Raw genomic sequence first — 18,541 nt, 5'->3', positions numbered from 1 at the left:
CCCCTCTCCCGTCTTCACTTCAAATTGGACATATTTCATGAAATGACATCTAGGTAGTTGAGCTATTCTATTGAATTGAACTTAAATTTTGGATGAACTACATTTTAAGTGATTTTAAACTTAAAGCTAATGTGAAAATGTTGGACTATGTACCAATATAAATATATTAAACTCAAGGCCATATCAAACACAGTGTAAAAATTACAGAGTGTTCCTTCTATTATAAATCTTGCAGGACATAATTCATCTTCTGAGTCGTGATGTAATTTAGATTATATTTTATTAGACATTCTTTACAAATTTAAAATACTGCTATTTTTACATGCACAGAGGAAAATCAGGTTGGATAATTATATTTAGGAATTCATGAAAATCAACCACAAAATAGAGACACTTTATTGTGTCATTTATCAACATACTTGATATGTATATCTAAAGTGCATTATGTTACAAAAAATATAGAAATTCAGCAGCACCAAGATACATTTACAAAATAAATACATCAGTTGACAAAATAAATTATGGTAAATGTGATAATAATAATTGGATTAGCCTTGGAAAAAAATATTCACAATGACCAATGTGCAGTTTCATAGAGCAATGAGGGAGACAGTTTTATTCCAATGCATTTACAGTATTTACAGACAATAAATATTTCTAATACTTTCCATATGTTCACTATTACAGAATGCTGTAATATGTCTTCTGCAGGTCTTTGCAAAAATTTCAATGCCTCCTGAAAAGAGAAGGAAGGGAAAGAAGAAGAGAAAATAGGTTAATTACTCTTACAAATGAAGAGACATAAAATAAATGGTATAAATTAAGGAACATAGAATCACATAGAAATAGATCTAAGGACCCTTTGATCTCACTCTCCAACACCAATACCAAGAGGTGACTGGAGTTCCATCTGACTCTCTAAAACCTCTACCACAGTCATTAATCCATCCAAATGGCCAATACAATCCAGAAGAGAAAGGCTTGCATTTCTAAGTATTCTCGGTCAGAAAAAGGAGACCCTGTGAGATTTTCCAAGGCTAACAATTGGCAAGTTTGGGAAGGGAAGGCACACACTTGGGAATCTGGAAATAAAGCTAGGTTGTGCAATCCATCATGCTTAGAGGTTTATTCCGCAGTGATACCTGATGTAGGTGATCCACTGGTGTCTTATTTTTCCAGGTTTGCACTTGGCCAATCTCTTGCTAAGATAATGGGCTGTTGTGAGGGTAATCAAAAGTGCGTGACTAGGGTATATGTTGAAGGATGCATAGTTAAACAGACTATGTTTGGTTAATGATTTGATGACATCTATCATTTTCTTAACTGTCCTTTAAACACTAATGAATGAAACTGTCATTGGATTTTAATTTTTGAAGCCAAAATTAAAATAGAATTATTTGTTTATTATTTTGCTGTTTTTTAAATGGATCTTGCATTGAAAATTTGGAAAGCCTATTTTACATTAGATAATAAGAATCAATTGATTTAAAAGTATAAAATAGCACAAGCAAGGATGGAATGAATAGCATTTTGAACACTTATTTTCTTAGAAAAGAAAAAAGGAGCAAATGAAAGGGCCGAAGGAAAGATCATTTAATATATTTTACACTGCCCAGTCAGTTTGCTTGTTATCCTTCCTTTTGATTTCCCTTTCATAAAGACATGTATTAGAATAGCCAAGAAAAACATAAAATATGACCTAGAAATATATGTGTATGTTTATTATACATGTGTGATGCTTTAGAGTCCTAGCTCTTTTGAATACTGAAAACTTTTATATTATTTCTAAATCTATATATACCAAGGCAAAACATATGTTCTCAATGAAATGAGTCCTACTGAATCTGGACATCTTATTTGCAACATCAAAATTTCCTAAGTTTAAAGCTATGTATTTCCCACAGAGTGGTCCATGAAGAGAAGCCAGACAGTTTTTGCTCAGCAATTTCTACTAAGAACTAAGATAGGTATTATAATAAAGTTCATTGCTTGCCATTTCAGACCTCTCAGATAATCATATAATAATGCAAAGACTAAAGAGAGGATAATAATAAACGTTTAGTTGCTTATAAAACTTTAAAGTAGTTATTCTGAAAAGATTCTATTTGTACTACAAAATTTACATGGCCCCAGATGTTCTCATCAATACACTGCTAAATCTCTCCACTCTTCCCTGCACCTCTGTTGGGTTGTATTGGGAGAGTGCCAACATCTGGCTGCCAAACAAACAGTGCTTTCCATGAACGTTCCTCACAACCAGGGAATAGAAAGGAGAAGCAGAAACATTCTATTTCTTTCCGTCCTAAGTCTGGATTTAATTAGGCCACTGCCTAAGTTTTACTAGCTCTACTTTAACATAAGGATAACTTTGGAATAAGAATTGACGAGTGCTGATTTTCATTAATTCTCTGGATACTTAAGAGCATTGCAAATTGTAAATGTATAAAATCCATAAAAAGTATGTATACTTCTGTTTTTAACAGAGAGAGAGAGAGAGAGAGAGAGAGAGAGAGAGAGGGAGAGAGGGAGAGAGAGAGAGAATGGATAAAAATAGGTTCTGGCAATAGAGGCCTTGCATTAGTTATAAATAAGTACAGTTAGGATCATATCTTAAAGTACACTGAATACCTGCATTGAGCCAACATGTATAAGGCCTGTTACTCCTCACAGATCCATGAGACACTGGCAGCACAGGTCATTCACTGTGCAAAAGATTTCACTAGTGCCACTGCCCATTGATTACTGAAGCTGTACTACTAATCCAATATAGTTATCATTTTATACGCTATTTAATTCTGGGTTTTATTCACTTAACTCAAAGAGAGACGTGATGGTAAATAGGTTCAAACTCCCCTTTGAAACATCACTCTGTGGTCCTATCTCTAGTGAGAGGAAAGAACTGGAGAAGGAACAGGGGACCCCTTAAATAATGAAATCATCAGCTGCATAGGATGCATGCGTGTATTGTTTTCCTCTTTCTTTCAAACCCCATAGAAGTGCTGTACTGGAAAGTAAAAAAACAAAACAGCTCCTATCAGTGGAAATGCATAGATCAAGGGGCAGCACTAATAGCTCTGGCCTATGTGCCAGGAAATGGGGAAATAAATCAGTGCTGAGGACTACCTATCCCAGTTCCCAGGACTGCGCAGTCCTTTCACCGGGGAGTGCCTTGGTTTTCTAGGTTATAAAATGCAATTACTATTTGCCCTTTTTTTGCCTCACAGAAACACACACACTAAAACAGATAGGTAGAGTGAACAATCAGAACCATGCCTAAAAGGGCCAGAACAACAAGTTGCAACTTATTGTTTACTCTATGACAGGCATTTAACCCACGCAATCTCATTTCATCTTTATCCAACCCAAAGAGGTTGGTACAATTATTATCTCCATTTCAGAGAAGAGGAGAGAGAGTCTTCGAAAGACTAACTAACTTGTCCAAGGTTTTGAACTTTAACGTTTAGACCCCAAATTTAAAGCTAAGGTCTTTGGCTCCAAAGTCTGTGAATGTCATTACTGCCTCCAGCTACGAGCTAAGGACAAACCAGCCACATCGCCGTGAAGTTTTATTATTCTTATTGCAATATCCTAGAAAACTTTCTCAGTTGGCCAGTGGACAAATAGATACATGAGAAAAACATATCCTTCCCAAGCCAATACTTAAAAATTTCCAGAAATCATGATTTTCTTCTTATAAACTGGTAGAAACCAGAGTTAAATTTAAATAAATGTAAAGTGTATGTTTAATATAAAATTTAATTACATAAACTTAAATAAAATGTGAATGTCTCAGGATTATTTATAGTAAGATACTGATCTATAGTTTTTGTAGAGCATATCAAAGCCTTCTATGTCTCCCCTGAAGAGAAAAAAAAAAGTAAGAAATGAAAAATGATCAAGAAAGTTTGTTAAAGTGTTGGGGGGGGGGGGGAATACACTTCTCAAGCAAATAATGAAGGTAAGCCTTAGCTTCGGAAGCTTGAATAAGAAATGAAGTTATTTAGTGGAGTACTAAAATATTGGTGTTGGAGAGTGAGATGAAATGGGTTAGAAGGCCCCATGCTATGGGGGCAGGAGGACCCTGCTTGAAGTCAGACAATATTCTGAGTCATCTTGGTTTTGCAAGGTTTAAATTGTGGAGTGATTGATGGGGGCAGGGGGCTGGAGGAGGGCAGGAAGGTTTGTCCAGGCCAAGGCAGAGGGAAACTGCACCCCCCTCCCCCCCGCTGAGAGAGCAAAGGAGAGGCTCTGGGCCAAGAAGCCAGTTACCGGAAAGCGAGCTCCAGCGATGTCCCGGAGATGTCAGACAGGTGGTCCCCTTCCAGCCCACTCCCAGCCACGCCAGCATGTAGCCAGGCCGATCGAGTCCGCCGCTTCTTCTTTTCCTGCTCCTTGCGTTTTCCAGGCTTGCCTTTCTTTTTCTTGCCGGGTGTCTTCAGTGGCTGCTCTTTGTACGTCTCCACCTTGTTGGTTTCCTGAGTTAGGTATCTGCCCTCATCGTCAGACCCAAATCGGACGGGGTGGTTCTTTGTGTTGGGGGCAGGCTTGGAGTTGGGGGAAACCTCCGAGGTAGTTCTGATTTCAGCTGTGTGGATTTCTGCGATCAGGTTGTGAAGGAAGAATCGTCGCCGTAAGTCTTGGATGGACTTTCCCTTGTCATGGAGGAGTTGATGTTCAGACACGGCTCTTTTGCTTTAAGGAAAAAAAAATAGCAGGAGAGAAAGGAAACAATGAAATGTTAGTTGGTAGAAACCACTTAGACAGGAGGAATGCCCTTTAGTTTTCCAGTTGCTCCCATACAGGACACAGGCTGCAAGAGGAGCAAGCTCTGCAGCAGGGAAGGGGCCAGAGTGGAAGGGCAGGTAACAGCTGTGGCTCAGAGTACCCGCTCTGCCGCTTACCAGGTCTGTGACCTGGGTGAGAACACAAACATTCTTGGGCCTCCTGGTTCCATCTATTTAAAAGGAAGGGGTCAGATTCAGTGATCTCGGTGCTTCCTTCTCTATTTAAATATGATTCAGTTATTCTCAGAAATGGACGGAAACCACTGAACTGCTTTTTACATTTTCCAGAGCCGTGGTGGGGAAATAAATCCAAAGTCCTAGCCTGGGAAATAGAAAGGAGGCTGATTTTACCTGAATACTTGCCCCAGGTGTGTGTGTGTGTGTGTGTGTGTGTGTGTGTGTGTATGTGTGTACCCACACACATGCACATGAGCGCGCGCGCACACACACACACACACACACACACACACTGCTCCCCCATTAAGAAAATAATCATACTGAATCTCAAAGAACAGCGAGCTGTAAGAGCAAAAGCAAACAAAGACTGAAGGATAAAGTGAGCAGTGAAGCCTGTCTAGGAAACCGCCTAACAGACTGAACTTTAACATATTAGACTACAGGCTACCAAGAACCTATATGTGAAGGCCAACTGTCAGAGAGAGCACGCATAATTTTCTGGAAAGTACTGGGTGGTCTCTTTAAAATGGACTTCTTTGTGTGTTTAAATTAAGTGAGATCATTTTATTTCTTCTGTGCATCTTTTTTTTAAAAATTAGGGATTTCAGAGGGTGTTATCCTTAGTACTTAGTTAAGAAATTCACTTTTTCTACTTGTTCTTTGTCTTAAAAGTATCTCCTCAAACATATATGATATAATCTTTCTATTTAAACAACAATCTCATAAAAATATAGTGGAAAAAGAATAACCTAATTTGCTATCATCAATTCTTTTAGGTGTCACCCTGGCTCTTGCTTAACCATCCACCCATGAGTTCTTCTCTTAGTCTGTGTATATGGCATTAAACATATTTAAGGATGACATACATTAGTCAGTCATATTATGCCAACGTCAACTGTGCCTATGTCTACCATTGACATAAACCTCCGGCCAAAGTGGTTCATTTTCAAAGGTCTCTGAGGGTACTTCACAAGGCTATATCCCATGTACCCTTACTCTCCTGACACAGTGGCATTTGGGTCCCTTCTTGCTTTCACTAGTACAAGCTTCTTTACCTCCTCAAAGAAATATGACAATAACAAATAGCACAATCCTCCTTTTTACAGATGGGGAAGGTGAGGTGTAGAGAGAAAAATGCCCCACCTTTGCCCACACAATGAAACCAGGCAGAGCCAGGGTCCCACCAATGAGTTCTTTTGATTCACAACCAACATTGCTTTTTACCTTCCTCAACCCTTTCTTCTGCTGACGCTGAAGTGTATGTTGAGAAAACATGAAAGAAAAGGCAGAGAGTGAAAAACCTGTGGTGGGAACCGTGACAATGGGCAAGTGGACAGCAATTTATCACTTTCCTTAAAGACCAAGCTTATTGCTCCAAAACATCAATTTTCATCACCAAAATAATGAACTGGGAGACCTAGAGTTTGGATTTTCACGGAGGGAATGAGATTGTCTAGTTACACTGTGAATCAAAGAAGGGTAAACCACGAAAAAACATTCATTATTTCTCTGGACCTTCTAGCTAGAATGCCAGCTTCCTTTTAGTATTTCAGTGCGTGGACTGACTTTAAGCCATGAAGCTTGTTCAAAAAAAAGACATGACTTAATGGAAAGGAATTTAACAGGAGCCCAGTTTAAATGAGGCATGAAGGAGTCTCTCTTCCTTTTTGAAGGTGCCACATGTGACTAGATTAAAATTCACTTACTTTGTGGCAATAGTTAGTATTCTGGAAACTTTTAATAACCTATAAATTTGAGGCTTTGGTATAATACATTCATATCTTCTAATATTTTTTAAAGAATAGGACTGATACAATTGTATATTTCCTAAGTATTGCAGTTTAACAAGCATCTTTTAGCAAAATGTCACATTAAAAAGTTCTTAACCAACGTTCCTTTATAGCATTTAGTCATTTTATTTCTTTCTCGATTCCTGGCAGATATCCATCCCATCTGTATTGCTCTCCAAATGTATAATACAACCCATTCTAGCTTAACCTGAAGCCAAAACTTTTAATGGTTGGCCTGATCTAATCAAGCCACATTGCTCATGCCCCCTGTGACTGGCATATATGCCTGTCATGTTGGCCAGCCTGTCAACTGGGAGTCACAGTGCCCTCCTAATTCAAGTCCTGCACTTTCCCAGGATGGTTCTCATGGGAAAAGGAGGGATCATTCTGCCCTTCTCTCTCAGAAAAAGCCTACAATATGGCACAACTTTGTCCCGTTTAAAACAGAATATCTCTTGTGAGGTACAAAAGTTCTTTCTGCCGGTTAGGGGTAATTGCTAATATATTAGAAAAATGCAGCTTTTCTTCAATGCTAAATCTGAAATGCTGTTACAGAATTTACTTAGTGGTTCAAAGACTTCTGTATTTAAACAAGTGTGAGGGATGAATGTCTAACTGGGCAACTGCATTAGAGGATCAGGATTATAATAGTATCTTTATTCCTTAATAAGGAATAAGGTCCATAGAATGTTCTATTTCTTTTCAAAATAAGACAGAAACTGACACAAGGATAAAGGACTAGTCTGTACGAACCAGATACACATAATTAGTGAGCAGTGCATTCAAATTAAGGAGGATTTCAATTTAGATGATCCTGAAATATTGAAGTTGTAAATATGGCCTCAATACTAGTCTGCTACAGGCATATAGGCCTGTAAACATTACAGAGCACAGTGGTTCACATGGAACTTATTACATACCTAAGCTCCAACATGGAAAAACAAGTATGTTATATTCATGGTCTCCTTTGCTTATTGTAAAAAAGAATTATAAAAATGTGAGGGAACTGCTTAACATAGATAACTCTAAATTCAGTCAAAATATAGCTGTTTTAAAGAAAAATCACCCTCAAGGGAGTTTTCAGGGAAGATTGAATTTCTAAAGAACCATCAAGGAACTCGGGAGTAAACAGAGTGATGGGAATTCCTCTCCCAGCAGAGGAAGCAGCAGTTTGTGCCGATGCTAGGCTCCTGAAGAAGGAGTCTGAGTTTGAGAAGAAAAGTTCTGTGGTACAAGGAAGACTCAGGGTTAGGGTGTTAGAGTTAAGATGACTCACCAGAAGTCCCTTCCAACCCAAATGACTCAGTCCAAAGTTATGCTTTTCATTAAGTGGAAGAGACCCAGTCTGGTTCCCCAGCAGATCAGCCAATGATGTTTTAGATTTCTGAATCTGTTGGGGTTCCACCTCTAACTTAAACACAAAGGTTGCCACCTGTTGCAAGCCATATTCATCTGGACAGTAACCCCTTTTCAACCTCCAATCTACTCATGCTCTAGCTTCATTAATTAAAGCCTTTTGGATTCACAGTTTCAAAGGTTTCACAAACCTGTATTGCCTCTTTTGCATGGCTCAACAGACAGTGTTATTGGTGTAGTAGTAGTTTCCTCTCCTTTAAAAGTTAGCCCCTAGTTAGAAAACCATCTAAAGCAATTTCCCTAATACTTGGTGTGAAAAGTAACTAGGAAGTAACATGGTTTGATCCATTGTTAAAATTTCTTTCAAGAAACTAGGCTTATTTAGCATAATAGAGGACTAATGTTTTGTTTTATTGTTACTTGGCAGCAAAGCAAAAATAATGACTTGTTTTTTAAACTCCATTTGGCTATAATAATTTGATGAAGCGTCTTCATCTACTGATTTCAGATGGAAAAAAAAAACACATGGCTGTAATGTGATGATCTATTAGCCATTAATTATAAGAATGTTCTGTGGTAGTTTTACTACCATCTGTTGAGTGTGAGTGTTTGACTACAATATTATATTTCACCCACAAACAAAACTATAACAGAGTCTTTGGCTGCTAAATGGTTTTTTAAAATGTGTATTTTGCAAGGTGCAACAACAACAAAAAGAGTTAAAAATAGCCTTTAGGACAGTTAGCACTATTTTAATGCCATAACTGTGGATTTAATCATGGTCCATTTACTGTTTCTCAAAAAAGAAAACAGGTATTTCTTAAGCAACTTTAAAGAAAAATTGGCTGGATTCCAAGACAGTATTTCTTGGCCAAATAAATACAGTATTTAAGTGTGCTTTTTAAAAATTCACTCTTCCAAAAAAATTCATTCTTTGTCTATATTTATATATGGATTTTAAATAACAGAATTTAATACAAGTCTCAAAATGAGCAAAAAGCCTGAAGATAATTTTCAGAAATACATCCACAAAACGTCGATTTGAAGAATACAATGCTGCTTTATCTGCAGTACAATATTCTACACAATTTGCCTTAGGAAATTCATAATAGATTTTCATTTTGGTGCCAAGGTTCAGACATGTCTACAGTAATTTCATTTAGGGATTTTCTGCCCTCATAATAATAGATCAAGGGGCTGTATACAACTGTTGCCTGTTTGTACCCCTTTGGGAATTCACAAGGAAGCACCGGGAACTTGATTGTAAATATCAGATGCTGCTATTTTTACTGTTAGTGTAAAAGTTCCCCTAATTCCTTCTCCAGAGGCAAACTCTTCTCAGTTCTCAGACTTTATGGTTTTCTCATCCTGAACACTGAGTCTGCAGTTTAAAGATACCCAAAGACAGTGTTACACACGTTAGTGAACAGCTAGGTCCAATAGATGACGAAGACACTATTACTCTACCACTCTTCCATCTTTGCAGTCAGACAACATAGTGATATTTATCTGGTGTACTCGGATAGATGATTATTTTAAAGTCAAAGTTATCCTTAAAGGGATCACCAAATGAGAAGGCCAGAATACAAGTTTTCAGTGTCCAGTGCACACCCATAGACCTGTGGCTCCAGATTAAAGAACTGTTAGCAATAATTCCCAGAAGAAAAGTCTCCGCACCTAATACTCATTTGGAACCAAGCACGCCAGCGTTGCTGAACTGTATCAATCCTAAAGCTGGAATTGTGCCATTGCAAAGTTGTTACTACTTTCTTATATAATATGCCTTCATTATGTAATGTGGTCCCATTTTATATGCTTAAAATATGTCATTCATTATAAAAGTGGATGCAAGGTTTTTGCTTTTCACACACCAATTGCCACCCACATTCAGTATGTACGGACGTGCACACAGACATATGCGCTCCCCTGGATCCCTCAGCTTCCTCTTGGATGCCTCAAGGTTTCAAACCCCGAAAGCAACTTTTTTCTTTCACTAGAGGCAGAGAATCTTTGCTTAGAGGAGATTCTGTTAAAAGAAAAAAAAAATCCAGAACGCTCCCTCTTCTGGAAACTCACATCAAATGTGTCTCTTGCCTGTCTTTCCTGGAGGTTCCCCAGGCTCCCGCTGGGGTGGAGGGCCCGGGCTCAGCCCCCAGCAGGTAGCCGGTCCTCCCCGCTCGCTAGTTAACTCGGGCGGGCGAGGAGCATCCCTGACCGCCGTGAGCCCGGGCAGCGCCCCAGCCTGGCGGCCTCTCCCCCTGGCCTCCCCAGCCCTCTCCTGGCGCCCTGGGGAGGACGGGGCACTTACAGCCGGCGGCCGCGCTCCTCCACCGAGCGCCCGCAGGAGGGCACCGAGTAGCTCAACAGGAACACCGCGACGACGCTCCACTGCTGTACCAGCCTCCGCAGCATCGTTTCCTCTCGCTGGTAGGACCTGCGACGGAGCGAAAAGGACCGGAAGGGTCAGTCCGGAATCTCCATCTGCCGAACTACCCCGCTCCCCTTTTTAGCCGGATCTCAAATAGCCTCTTCAACATCAAGGGCATCTCCCAAGTTGCAAAGAAAAAAAAGAAAGAAAGAAAGAAAAAGAAAAAGAAAAGCAACTTTCTCTGAAGCCTCTCAACACTTACTTATTTAGGAACCAGCTACTCCAACTGTGCTTTTGCCAAACCACACAGGCAAAAAGGGACCAAAAAGGAAAAAAAAAAAAAAATCAGAGGCGCTTCCTCTGAAATAATAACCAAAATGAAATAGTTTTATATATGCATCAATGATGAGCAGCGAGCGTGTTTACACGTCTCCCATAGCAATGGCTAATTAATCTGGCCGGCGCTGCTGCTGGGCTCGAGGAGCAGGGCGAGCCCCTCCTAACCAGAGAAGCAAGTTTCGTCCTCCGCAGTCAGCTTCTCCGCGCACTGGGCCGTCTGGTTCCAGAGCCACTTGCAAGGAGACCCACATATATACGCATAGCTGTCTGTCTGCCTCCTCTGGTGGGCTGGTTGCTTCCGGAAAGTTGATTCCACACACCCTGAGAACAAGTTTCAAGTGCGTGTGTCGTCGATCAGGAGGGCCAGGTGGCAGCGAGGGCGGGCTCAGCGCGGCGCAAAGGGGCGGTGGCGGCCGCTCTCCGGGCGGGGACGCGCGCTGGCCGAGCGACGCAGGTTGGAGGCGAGTGGCGAGCCGAGCGGAGGAAGGTTCACACGCTCGCTAGGAGGCCAACCTGCGGAGCAGTGAGCGAGTCGCAAAGAGGTGGCGCCCGAGGAACGCGCGCGGGGCAAGCGAGGGCGCGGGGGCGGGGGCGGCGGCGGCCGGAGCGGCCCGCTGGCCGGAGCGAGCGGAGGGGAGCCCGGCGCTGGGAACGCTCTGCAAGCGGAGGAGCTGCCCGCCTCCCGCCCGCCGCCCCCGACGCTGCCCCGAGCTCCGCCGAGCCCCACCCCGGAGCGCCAGCCCCGCCGCGCCGTCTCGGTGCCGGGCGGGCGCGGGGGCGGATTCGCTCAGCCCCTCGGAGTCCCGCCGGCCCCGGACTGCCCGGTGCCTCTACCCTCCGAGGTCCCCGAGGGTGTGCGGACGGGCCCGGGCAGCCACTGACCTCGGCGCGCCGCCGCCGCAGCCCCGGGGCGGGCTGGACGCGCGGCTGCCGGGACCGCCGGGGGCGGACAGACGAGGAGGAGGCCAAGCAGCCGGGGTGGAGGGCGCGGGCGCCCGGGATCCTCCGCGGGGATGTCGCGGGCCGTGGGCCTGTGGCTTTAAAGAGCCCCAACCCCCCCTTGAAAGCTCGGGAAGCTCGATGGGAGCCCTACTTCCTGGCCCTTCCTGGGACAAGTTGAGTGGGAAGAGTTGGCTGGGGACGGGGGATTCTTCGCTTAGAAGAGGAAAAACGGTTTCAGGCTTCAGGTCGAGATGGCATGTTTTGCTGCTCAGAACAGCTGAGGACACCTGGAGCCCGTCCAAGGAAACCCGCGCGCACGGGACACCCCCTTTGCAATGACGGAGGAGAACCTACGGTCCTGGAGCGCGCACAGCCCTCTCGCCCACCAAGCAGGCGTCTTAACCACGCTGTTTTGGATAAGCGACCCTGTCACCCCCTATGCCCCCCGGTCCCCGGTTACATATTCTAAGGCGACTCTCTCCGGGCCCCTTCAGCCCGCAGATGCGGCGAGCCTGGCGTGGTCTGTTGCGCTGCCTCGGAAAAGCGAAGGGAAAGCAGGGGCCTCTTCCCAAAGCGATGGGGCGGGGACGCAGGCGGCTCTGAGTGACCGGGCAGTACCGTCTAGGAAGGACTGCAGCGGTCGCGAACGCCCTCCCAAGGGTGCCTCTATCTTTCAGAAGTGAACGCGGGTGGTTGGGAACCCTTCAGGGCATGTTTGTCTTCTAGATAGACAACCCTACTGGGAGGTTTCCTTACTCTCCAGAAGGCAAGTGTGACTGAGATTTCAGATGCTCAAGGCAGCCTGACCTTGATCAAGCCTGGCTTTGAGGCTGGTGCTCCACAGATGCGCCACGGGTGGGCGAAATAGCGCCCTCTCACCCACCCTCGCTTACCTCGGGCCCTTTCCCCTTCCTAACTGCAAGCCAGCAGTTCACGTTTGCTGCTTAGTTTGGGTTGGGGAGCGGGGAGGACTCTTTCTCAGAAGCTGCTCTCTCGTTTGATTACTTTAAACTTCATACTTAAAACACACACACATACACACACGCAACACAAAACTTGGCTTCCTCCCACTTAAAAAAAATCGCTGGGAATTTCCACAATTTCCCTTGAAAGCTTAAGAATTTCTAAACGTTAGACCTGTTTGCATGGCATGACAAGACAAAGTAACAGGACTAAAAAATGTCAACCTTTGAACCTCTAACACTTTCTGATTTATATTAAATTCTATCCAGAAAGACCCAGGAGCCTTAATGTAATCCTTAGATCTGAGGGGGGAAATCTGTAAAACAGTAAATCACAAATGAGCCATTTAATACTTGCAAGTTGTTTAACATTAAAGTGATAATATTTGCTTCCACAATAAAAGAGAAAGAAAAAAAAAACACAACACAAAGGTACTTAGCCAAGTTTCAAACTAGCTAGGCTTTCGAAAGTCAACCCTCCCCCAATAAAGGTTAAAACAAAGATTGAAAATATTAAATCACTTATGCTGTAAGTAAATTCATTATACTCTCAGGACATTATAAAGACTGACATCAATAGACTGCTTTGATTTATGTTGCTTTTAAAAACTAATTAAACAAAATTGACCTTCTCTCTCTCCTTTCTTTCCCCCCATTCACTTTTTTGGTGTTGATGGCAAAACATCTCTCAAATATTTTTAGAATTTTCTCTCCCCCACAAAACAAGAAAATATAGACACAGGAGAAAGAAATAGTCTTTATATACTCAAATACCAAAGTTTCCTCATAATTTAATACCTCACCTTTCCCTTGATGTACAGTCTCCTCTGTTCTTCTGGCCAAAGAAGGGAGAATCTTCTCAGCAGTCTCTTCCAGAAATAATTTTTGTTTGCTCTTTAAAAAGTAACATTAAATCTTAAATAAATTAAAAACTTTCTTAAGGAGTCTTCTCTGTTCTGACCAAAGGCGATGATGAGAAAGCTAGAAAGCAGGTACCTCTTCTAAGGTGCCCTGTTAATTACTTTCAGCAGAAACTCTCCTCATTATATACTACTAGCAACACCCTGACTATCTGGCTTTCTTGGAAAGGGTCTTTTCTGACATAATCTAGTTTCCAATATTACTGAGTAACCTCTATGATAATACTGAGGACATGTAAAGCAAATGAGATGACTTCACACAGGAAGCGTGTGCCCGCACTCGCTCGCTCTCTCTCTCTCTCCTGCCCTCTCTCCTCTCTCTCTCCCCTTAGAAATAGAACAAGTGCCAATAGATGCTGAATGTTTGCTCAGGCCTTGCTATCACATAAATGCACTTTAGCAAATAGGAGGATATGAAGGCCTGTCTTTCATCTGAAGTATTCCATGTGAAGACAGTTTAACATTGTGAGAACTGCACTTACATGAAAGACAAGTCCAATTTTAAGAAAGATTTTTTCTAAAAATGTAAGTGCACTTTTACACTTCATGTTTAAATAACTGGTTGATGTATATCTCCAGGGATATCTCCTCTTGCAATTTAGAAAAAAAAGCATTTATGGTTAGCTTTTTCATCTTTCTTCCTTTTTTCTTTCTCAGTCCAAACAACAAGGAAACAAACATGCAAATCAGAAAAGTATCTATAACTCTTAAAACAGTGCACCTGGGCTCAGAAATTCCCTTATCTTCTTACCAATAAGCATCCAGATTTAACATTTGCCAATCTGTAGCTCCAGGCTATCTCTCTTAAATCCTCTGAAACCAAACAACTAAATTCATCCTTTCTCTACTCCAAACTTTTTCTTGGTGTAGTTTGCATAATTAGCTCAAGTAAAGTTATCTTTTGATTCCATTACAATAAGTTCCTAATCACTTACTTGCCTGGACTGAGACTTGAGGGGAGGCTGTTGCCGGCGGACACCAAGGTTGAGCAAAAAAAGATGTCATACCTTTAAATCCCAAGTAGGGGTAGGAAAGGGTGTATTTCATTGTTAAATCTCTGTCCTTAGATGAGGATAAGACTGAAACAGGGTCTCCCTTTTCCGGGAGCAGGACTCCCTGCTGACATATGGAGAAACTGCCCCTGGAGAAGCACTAGACATGCATCAGTCTCTGGGAAAGTGGGTCTCACACCAGCCTCAACCTTTCCACTTCCTGGGCAATGTTCAGCTTTCCTGTAACAGGACCAGAAAGCCGGGCAGCGAGGCAGTTTTCCCCAAGGGACCTAAGCCAGCATGAGATGAGAAGGTCTTTAGGAAATGGGGGTCTCCAGGGACCACTTCTCCAAGGCCCAGCACTTGTGCACCTCCTAACCCCGTGAGTATGAGCATCAAAACGTTTGAAAAATAGTCTTCTCTTCTGGCCAGGGTGTGTGTGTGTGTGTGTGTGTGTGTGTGTGTGTGTGTGAGTGTGAGTGAGAGAGAGAGAGAGAGAGAGAGAGAGAGAGAGAAAATGGATGTGTAGCACATGAGTCCTGATTTCCTGGACTGATGCCTGCCGGATGCCCTTGGCTGGGCCGAACTCTTGGCTTCCTGAAGTAGGCAGCTCTGTACTTGTTTGAGACCACAGGGAGAGTTTCAAGTCCCACCTGGCTTAGAGGACAACTCGTCAACCTAAAACTGATTCTGGCAGTGCCACACTACCCTCCTGGCTGACGCCCAGCTCCCTCTGAGGGGGATCGTCCTTTCTTACAATCTGAGCCCTGGCTGTCTGGAAGGCACTGCCCCTAGAGTTGCAAGGGCCTGGGGAACTATTACCTCCCCAACACCATTCACCCCGGGGCAAAAGCAGCCAGTTTACATCCAGTCTGTCCCCAAGGCAGCCTGGGATGCCCATCCTCTCACGCAGAAAGGCATCCAAACACTTTAGAGAGGGCATTGTGCCTATTTTGCTTTGAGCTCCTGATGATGGTATGTGAGGGCCCTGCCTGCCCATCCTGGGATTTGTGTCAGAAATAAGGCTGCGGGAAAGAAAACGTGAAAACCCCATGCTCCCGCCCGCTGTCCCAGGAAGGGGAGGAGAGTGTCTCCTGTGGCTTTTGGTGAGGCATGAGGGCGGCAGGATCATCTTAGCCCTCCACCTCGCACTACAGGCTTAGGTCGCCCTTTGGGGATACGATCCCCAACAAAGACTGGGGCTTGGCACCTGGGGGCCCTTTGGCGGGTGTGGCTACGCCCGCAGACTGCTCTCCCTAGGAATCTGGAGCCCAGGTTGGTGCACAGAATCCGCTCTGTCCCGAGTGGTCGACCTAGCGCTGCATTCCCTTCCGCCAGGTTGAGAGCGTGGTTTCGCATCCGGTGGAGTCAGAGTCTAGGGAGGGGCCCCGCTCAGGCTGCACGCAAAGGAAGCCCCGGGAACAGTGTGACCCGAGACAGGGTCCGAGGGCCCCAGTGGACTTCTCCAGGGGGGCTCTCCTCCTCGCTTGTCTCTCTTGGTCAATCGGTGACTCCAGTGTGACATAAGCCCCTGGCAGACTGATGATCAAGTCCCGGGGGGGGGGGGGGGGCGGGCGGGGAAGAGAAGTGTGGGGCAGAGGCACCACCTGCAGCCCAGTCCTGGTTCCGGTCCGGTCCAGGTCCCTGCGGGTGTGTGTGTGTGTGTGGGGGGGGGGGGGGGAGCAAGGGGGCGGGTTGTGTGCAAGGATGGTCTCTCCTCCCTGAGCCCCTCGGCTCCTCTCCCCTAGCCCGCCTCCGGCGCAGCCCGTGCAGCTCAGCACTGTGCTGCGGAAGCCCCGTCTGTTTTATTTCATTTAACAGGATCCGCGAAGCCCAGGCGGGGTGAGGGGCAGCGCGGGCGAGCAAAGGAAATTAAGGAGCAGGAAACACATTTCTCGCTACAAATTCTCTACGTATGATTCTGAGAATCCGGTGGCACTTTAAAGGAGACGCCTATTGATTTCTGAAGACCGCTCTCTCTAGAGCTGCTCGGTGGCTGCAGCTGGCGATCGCGGGAGGTATGGACTGCGGAACAAGTGACGCTTCTCCAGGGCATACGAATCCACCTCGCTGGTGGCTCCTGTGGCGTTTGTGAACCGCGGGAGTTGGCTGGGGGAAGCTAGTGAGCTGTCCATGGTGGTTAAGACTCCTTGACGTGCGTGCTCCCTCTGTCCCAGCGAGGCGCACCCCCGACCTCCACGCTGGGGGCCGCCACACCCTGCAGCCCAAGCCTGCGGCGCAGCCGCGGGTGTGCGCTCTGCCCAGGCTGGATGTGTTCGTTTGCCCAACTCCGGGATGCGCTCTTGCAGAGACAGGATTCTCAAGATAGGTGGGAAAAATACCTCCGGAGTCCAAATGGTGGGTTTCCTATTAGGCCCTTCCTGAAGGTGTTTTTTCCCCGTCAAGTCACATCTCGCAAGCTTTAAGAAACATCAAAAACAGATGTAGAGACAGAGAAGCATCCATCAGATGCTCAAAACTCAGAGGGAAGGTAGGGGAGGTGGGGGGAGGGGGAGAGATCAACCATGCATATAAGCATAAGCGATGGATGTGGACAACAGGGGGTGAGGGTGAGGGCAGGATTGGGGGGATGAGAGGACATGGGGGGATAAGGACACATTTGTAATATCTTAATAAAGGGGAAAAAAAGAAACATCTGTCAATCCACTAGCCTGCCTCCCTTCCCTGTCTAAGGTTCTATCCTGTAAAGAGGGAGAAGCAAGTTGATCTTGTCATGCTTCTCATATTTGTTAAAAGCAAATTATCATAGCGAACCCATGGCGACCCATGGCATCTCTATGGTAATGTCCACGCACCCACTCTTATTGAGCCGGACTCTGCTGCTGGGAGATTGTAAGGGACTCAGAGATTTTGGTCAGTTCCTTCCCTAAGAGTTTTTGTGGATCTTTGACGAATGTTATTAACCAGAGCTCCGAGCAGTGTCTTATTGCCACTCTTAGCAAAGGAGGAAACAAAGAACTTGCCATGTAATATTGCGATATTATAGGTCCAATCTCTAGTACTTGTGACATACTGTTATGAAGAAATCTTCATGAATTTTTTTAAATATATTTTATTGATTTTTTACAGAGAGGAAGGGAGAGAGATAGAGAGTTAGAAACATCAATGAGAGAGAAACATCTATCAGCTGCCTCCTGCACATCTCCTACCGGGGATGTGCCCGCAACCCAGGTACATGCCCTCGACCGGAATCGAACCCAGGACCCTTCAGTCTCTATCCACTGAGCCAAACCGGTTTCGGCATCTTCATGAATTTAATTAAGCTCTTTGATATGTTTAAGGCAAAGAATGTGTTGCTTTTAAAATTATCATCACATTTTACCTTTTTGTCTTTTATTTCCCACCTACTTATCTCTATTAAAGATCTCATCTCCATGTGAGTAACAAATTCCCTGAAATACTACAAAAGCAACAAAATGTTGTAAACACAACTCTTATTTGTGTTTGTGCCTTTATTTATGGGAGCATACCTAATTAACACCCAGTATATAACAGAAACTTTTATATACTTCTGCAGAAGACATCAAATTGGGATCCATCAGTGCTTGATAGTTTCACCCTTTCTTTTTATAGTGGTGTTGTACTTAAAAAAGTGTGTGTGAGTGTGTGTGTGCTCATGAGCACACACGTTTACAGACAACTTTGAGAATGCCTGATGTAAAATAGAAAGTGTTATAATTCAATAATTTTTCATAGCTTTTCTCACTCCCAATTTCTGGGCCTATAAAATAAAAATAATTAATAGGGAAAAATGGAATATTTCTACATAGTCTTTTAAATATTTTCCCAAGTCAATAAAATTGATATAAAACATTTTACTTTCCCTCTATTTATATACAATTAATAAAATGAAGCTTGAATGTGTACCCAATTCCCTGAAAAGTATGAAG

The 18,541-nt window shown here is 43.9% G+C and overlaps 1 protein-coding gene across 1 annotated transcript; it reads right to left on the bottom strand.

Annotated features, from left to right (window-relative positions):
* Positions 1 to 317: 317 nt before the first annotated feature.
* PTHLH (parathyroid hormone like hormone) lies at positions 318 to 11,228 on the bottom strand. The gene is made up of 4 exons (XM_070407816.1): positions 10,738 to 11,228; positions 10,416 to 10,541; positions 4,270 to 4,692; positions 318 to 736 (listed from the first exon to the last, which is right to left on the bottom strand). The coding sequence occupies exons 2-4, from the start codon at positions 10,517 to 10,519 to the stop codon at positions 727 to 729; spliced, it is 537 nt and encodes a 178-aa protein (XP_070263917.1). The 5' UTR covers positions 10,520 to 10,541; positions 10,738 to 11,228; the 3' UTR covers positions 318 to 726.
* Positions 11,229 to 18,541: the final 7,313 nt, after the last annotated feature.

Source organism: Myotis yumanensis, unplaced genomic scaffold, assembly GCF_028538775.1.
Source record: "Myotis yumanensis isolate MYYU_CA2020_CCGP unplaced genomic scaffold, mMyoYum1.0.hap1 SCAF_3, whole genome shotgun sequence".
Classification (NCBI taxonomy): domain Eukaryota; kingdom Metazoa; phylum Chordata; class Mammalia; order Chiroptera; family Vespertilionidae; genus Myotis; species Myotis yumanensis.
Note: the sequence above shows the minus strand (reverse complement) of the source record. Positions and strands in the feature narration are given on the sequence as shown.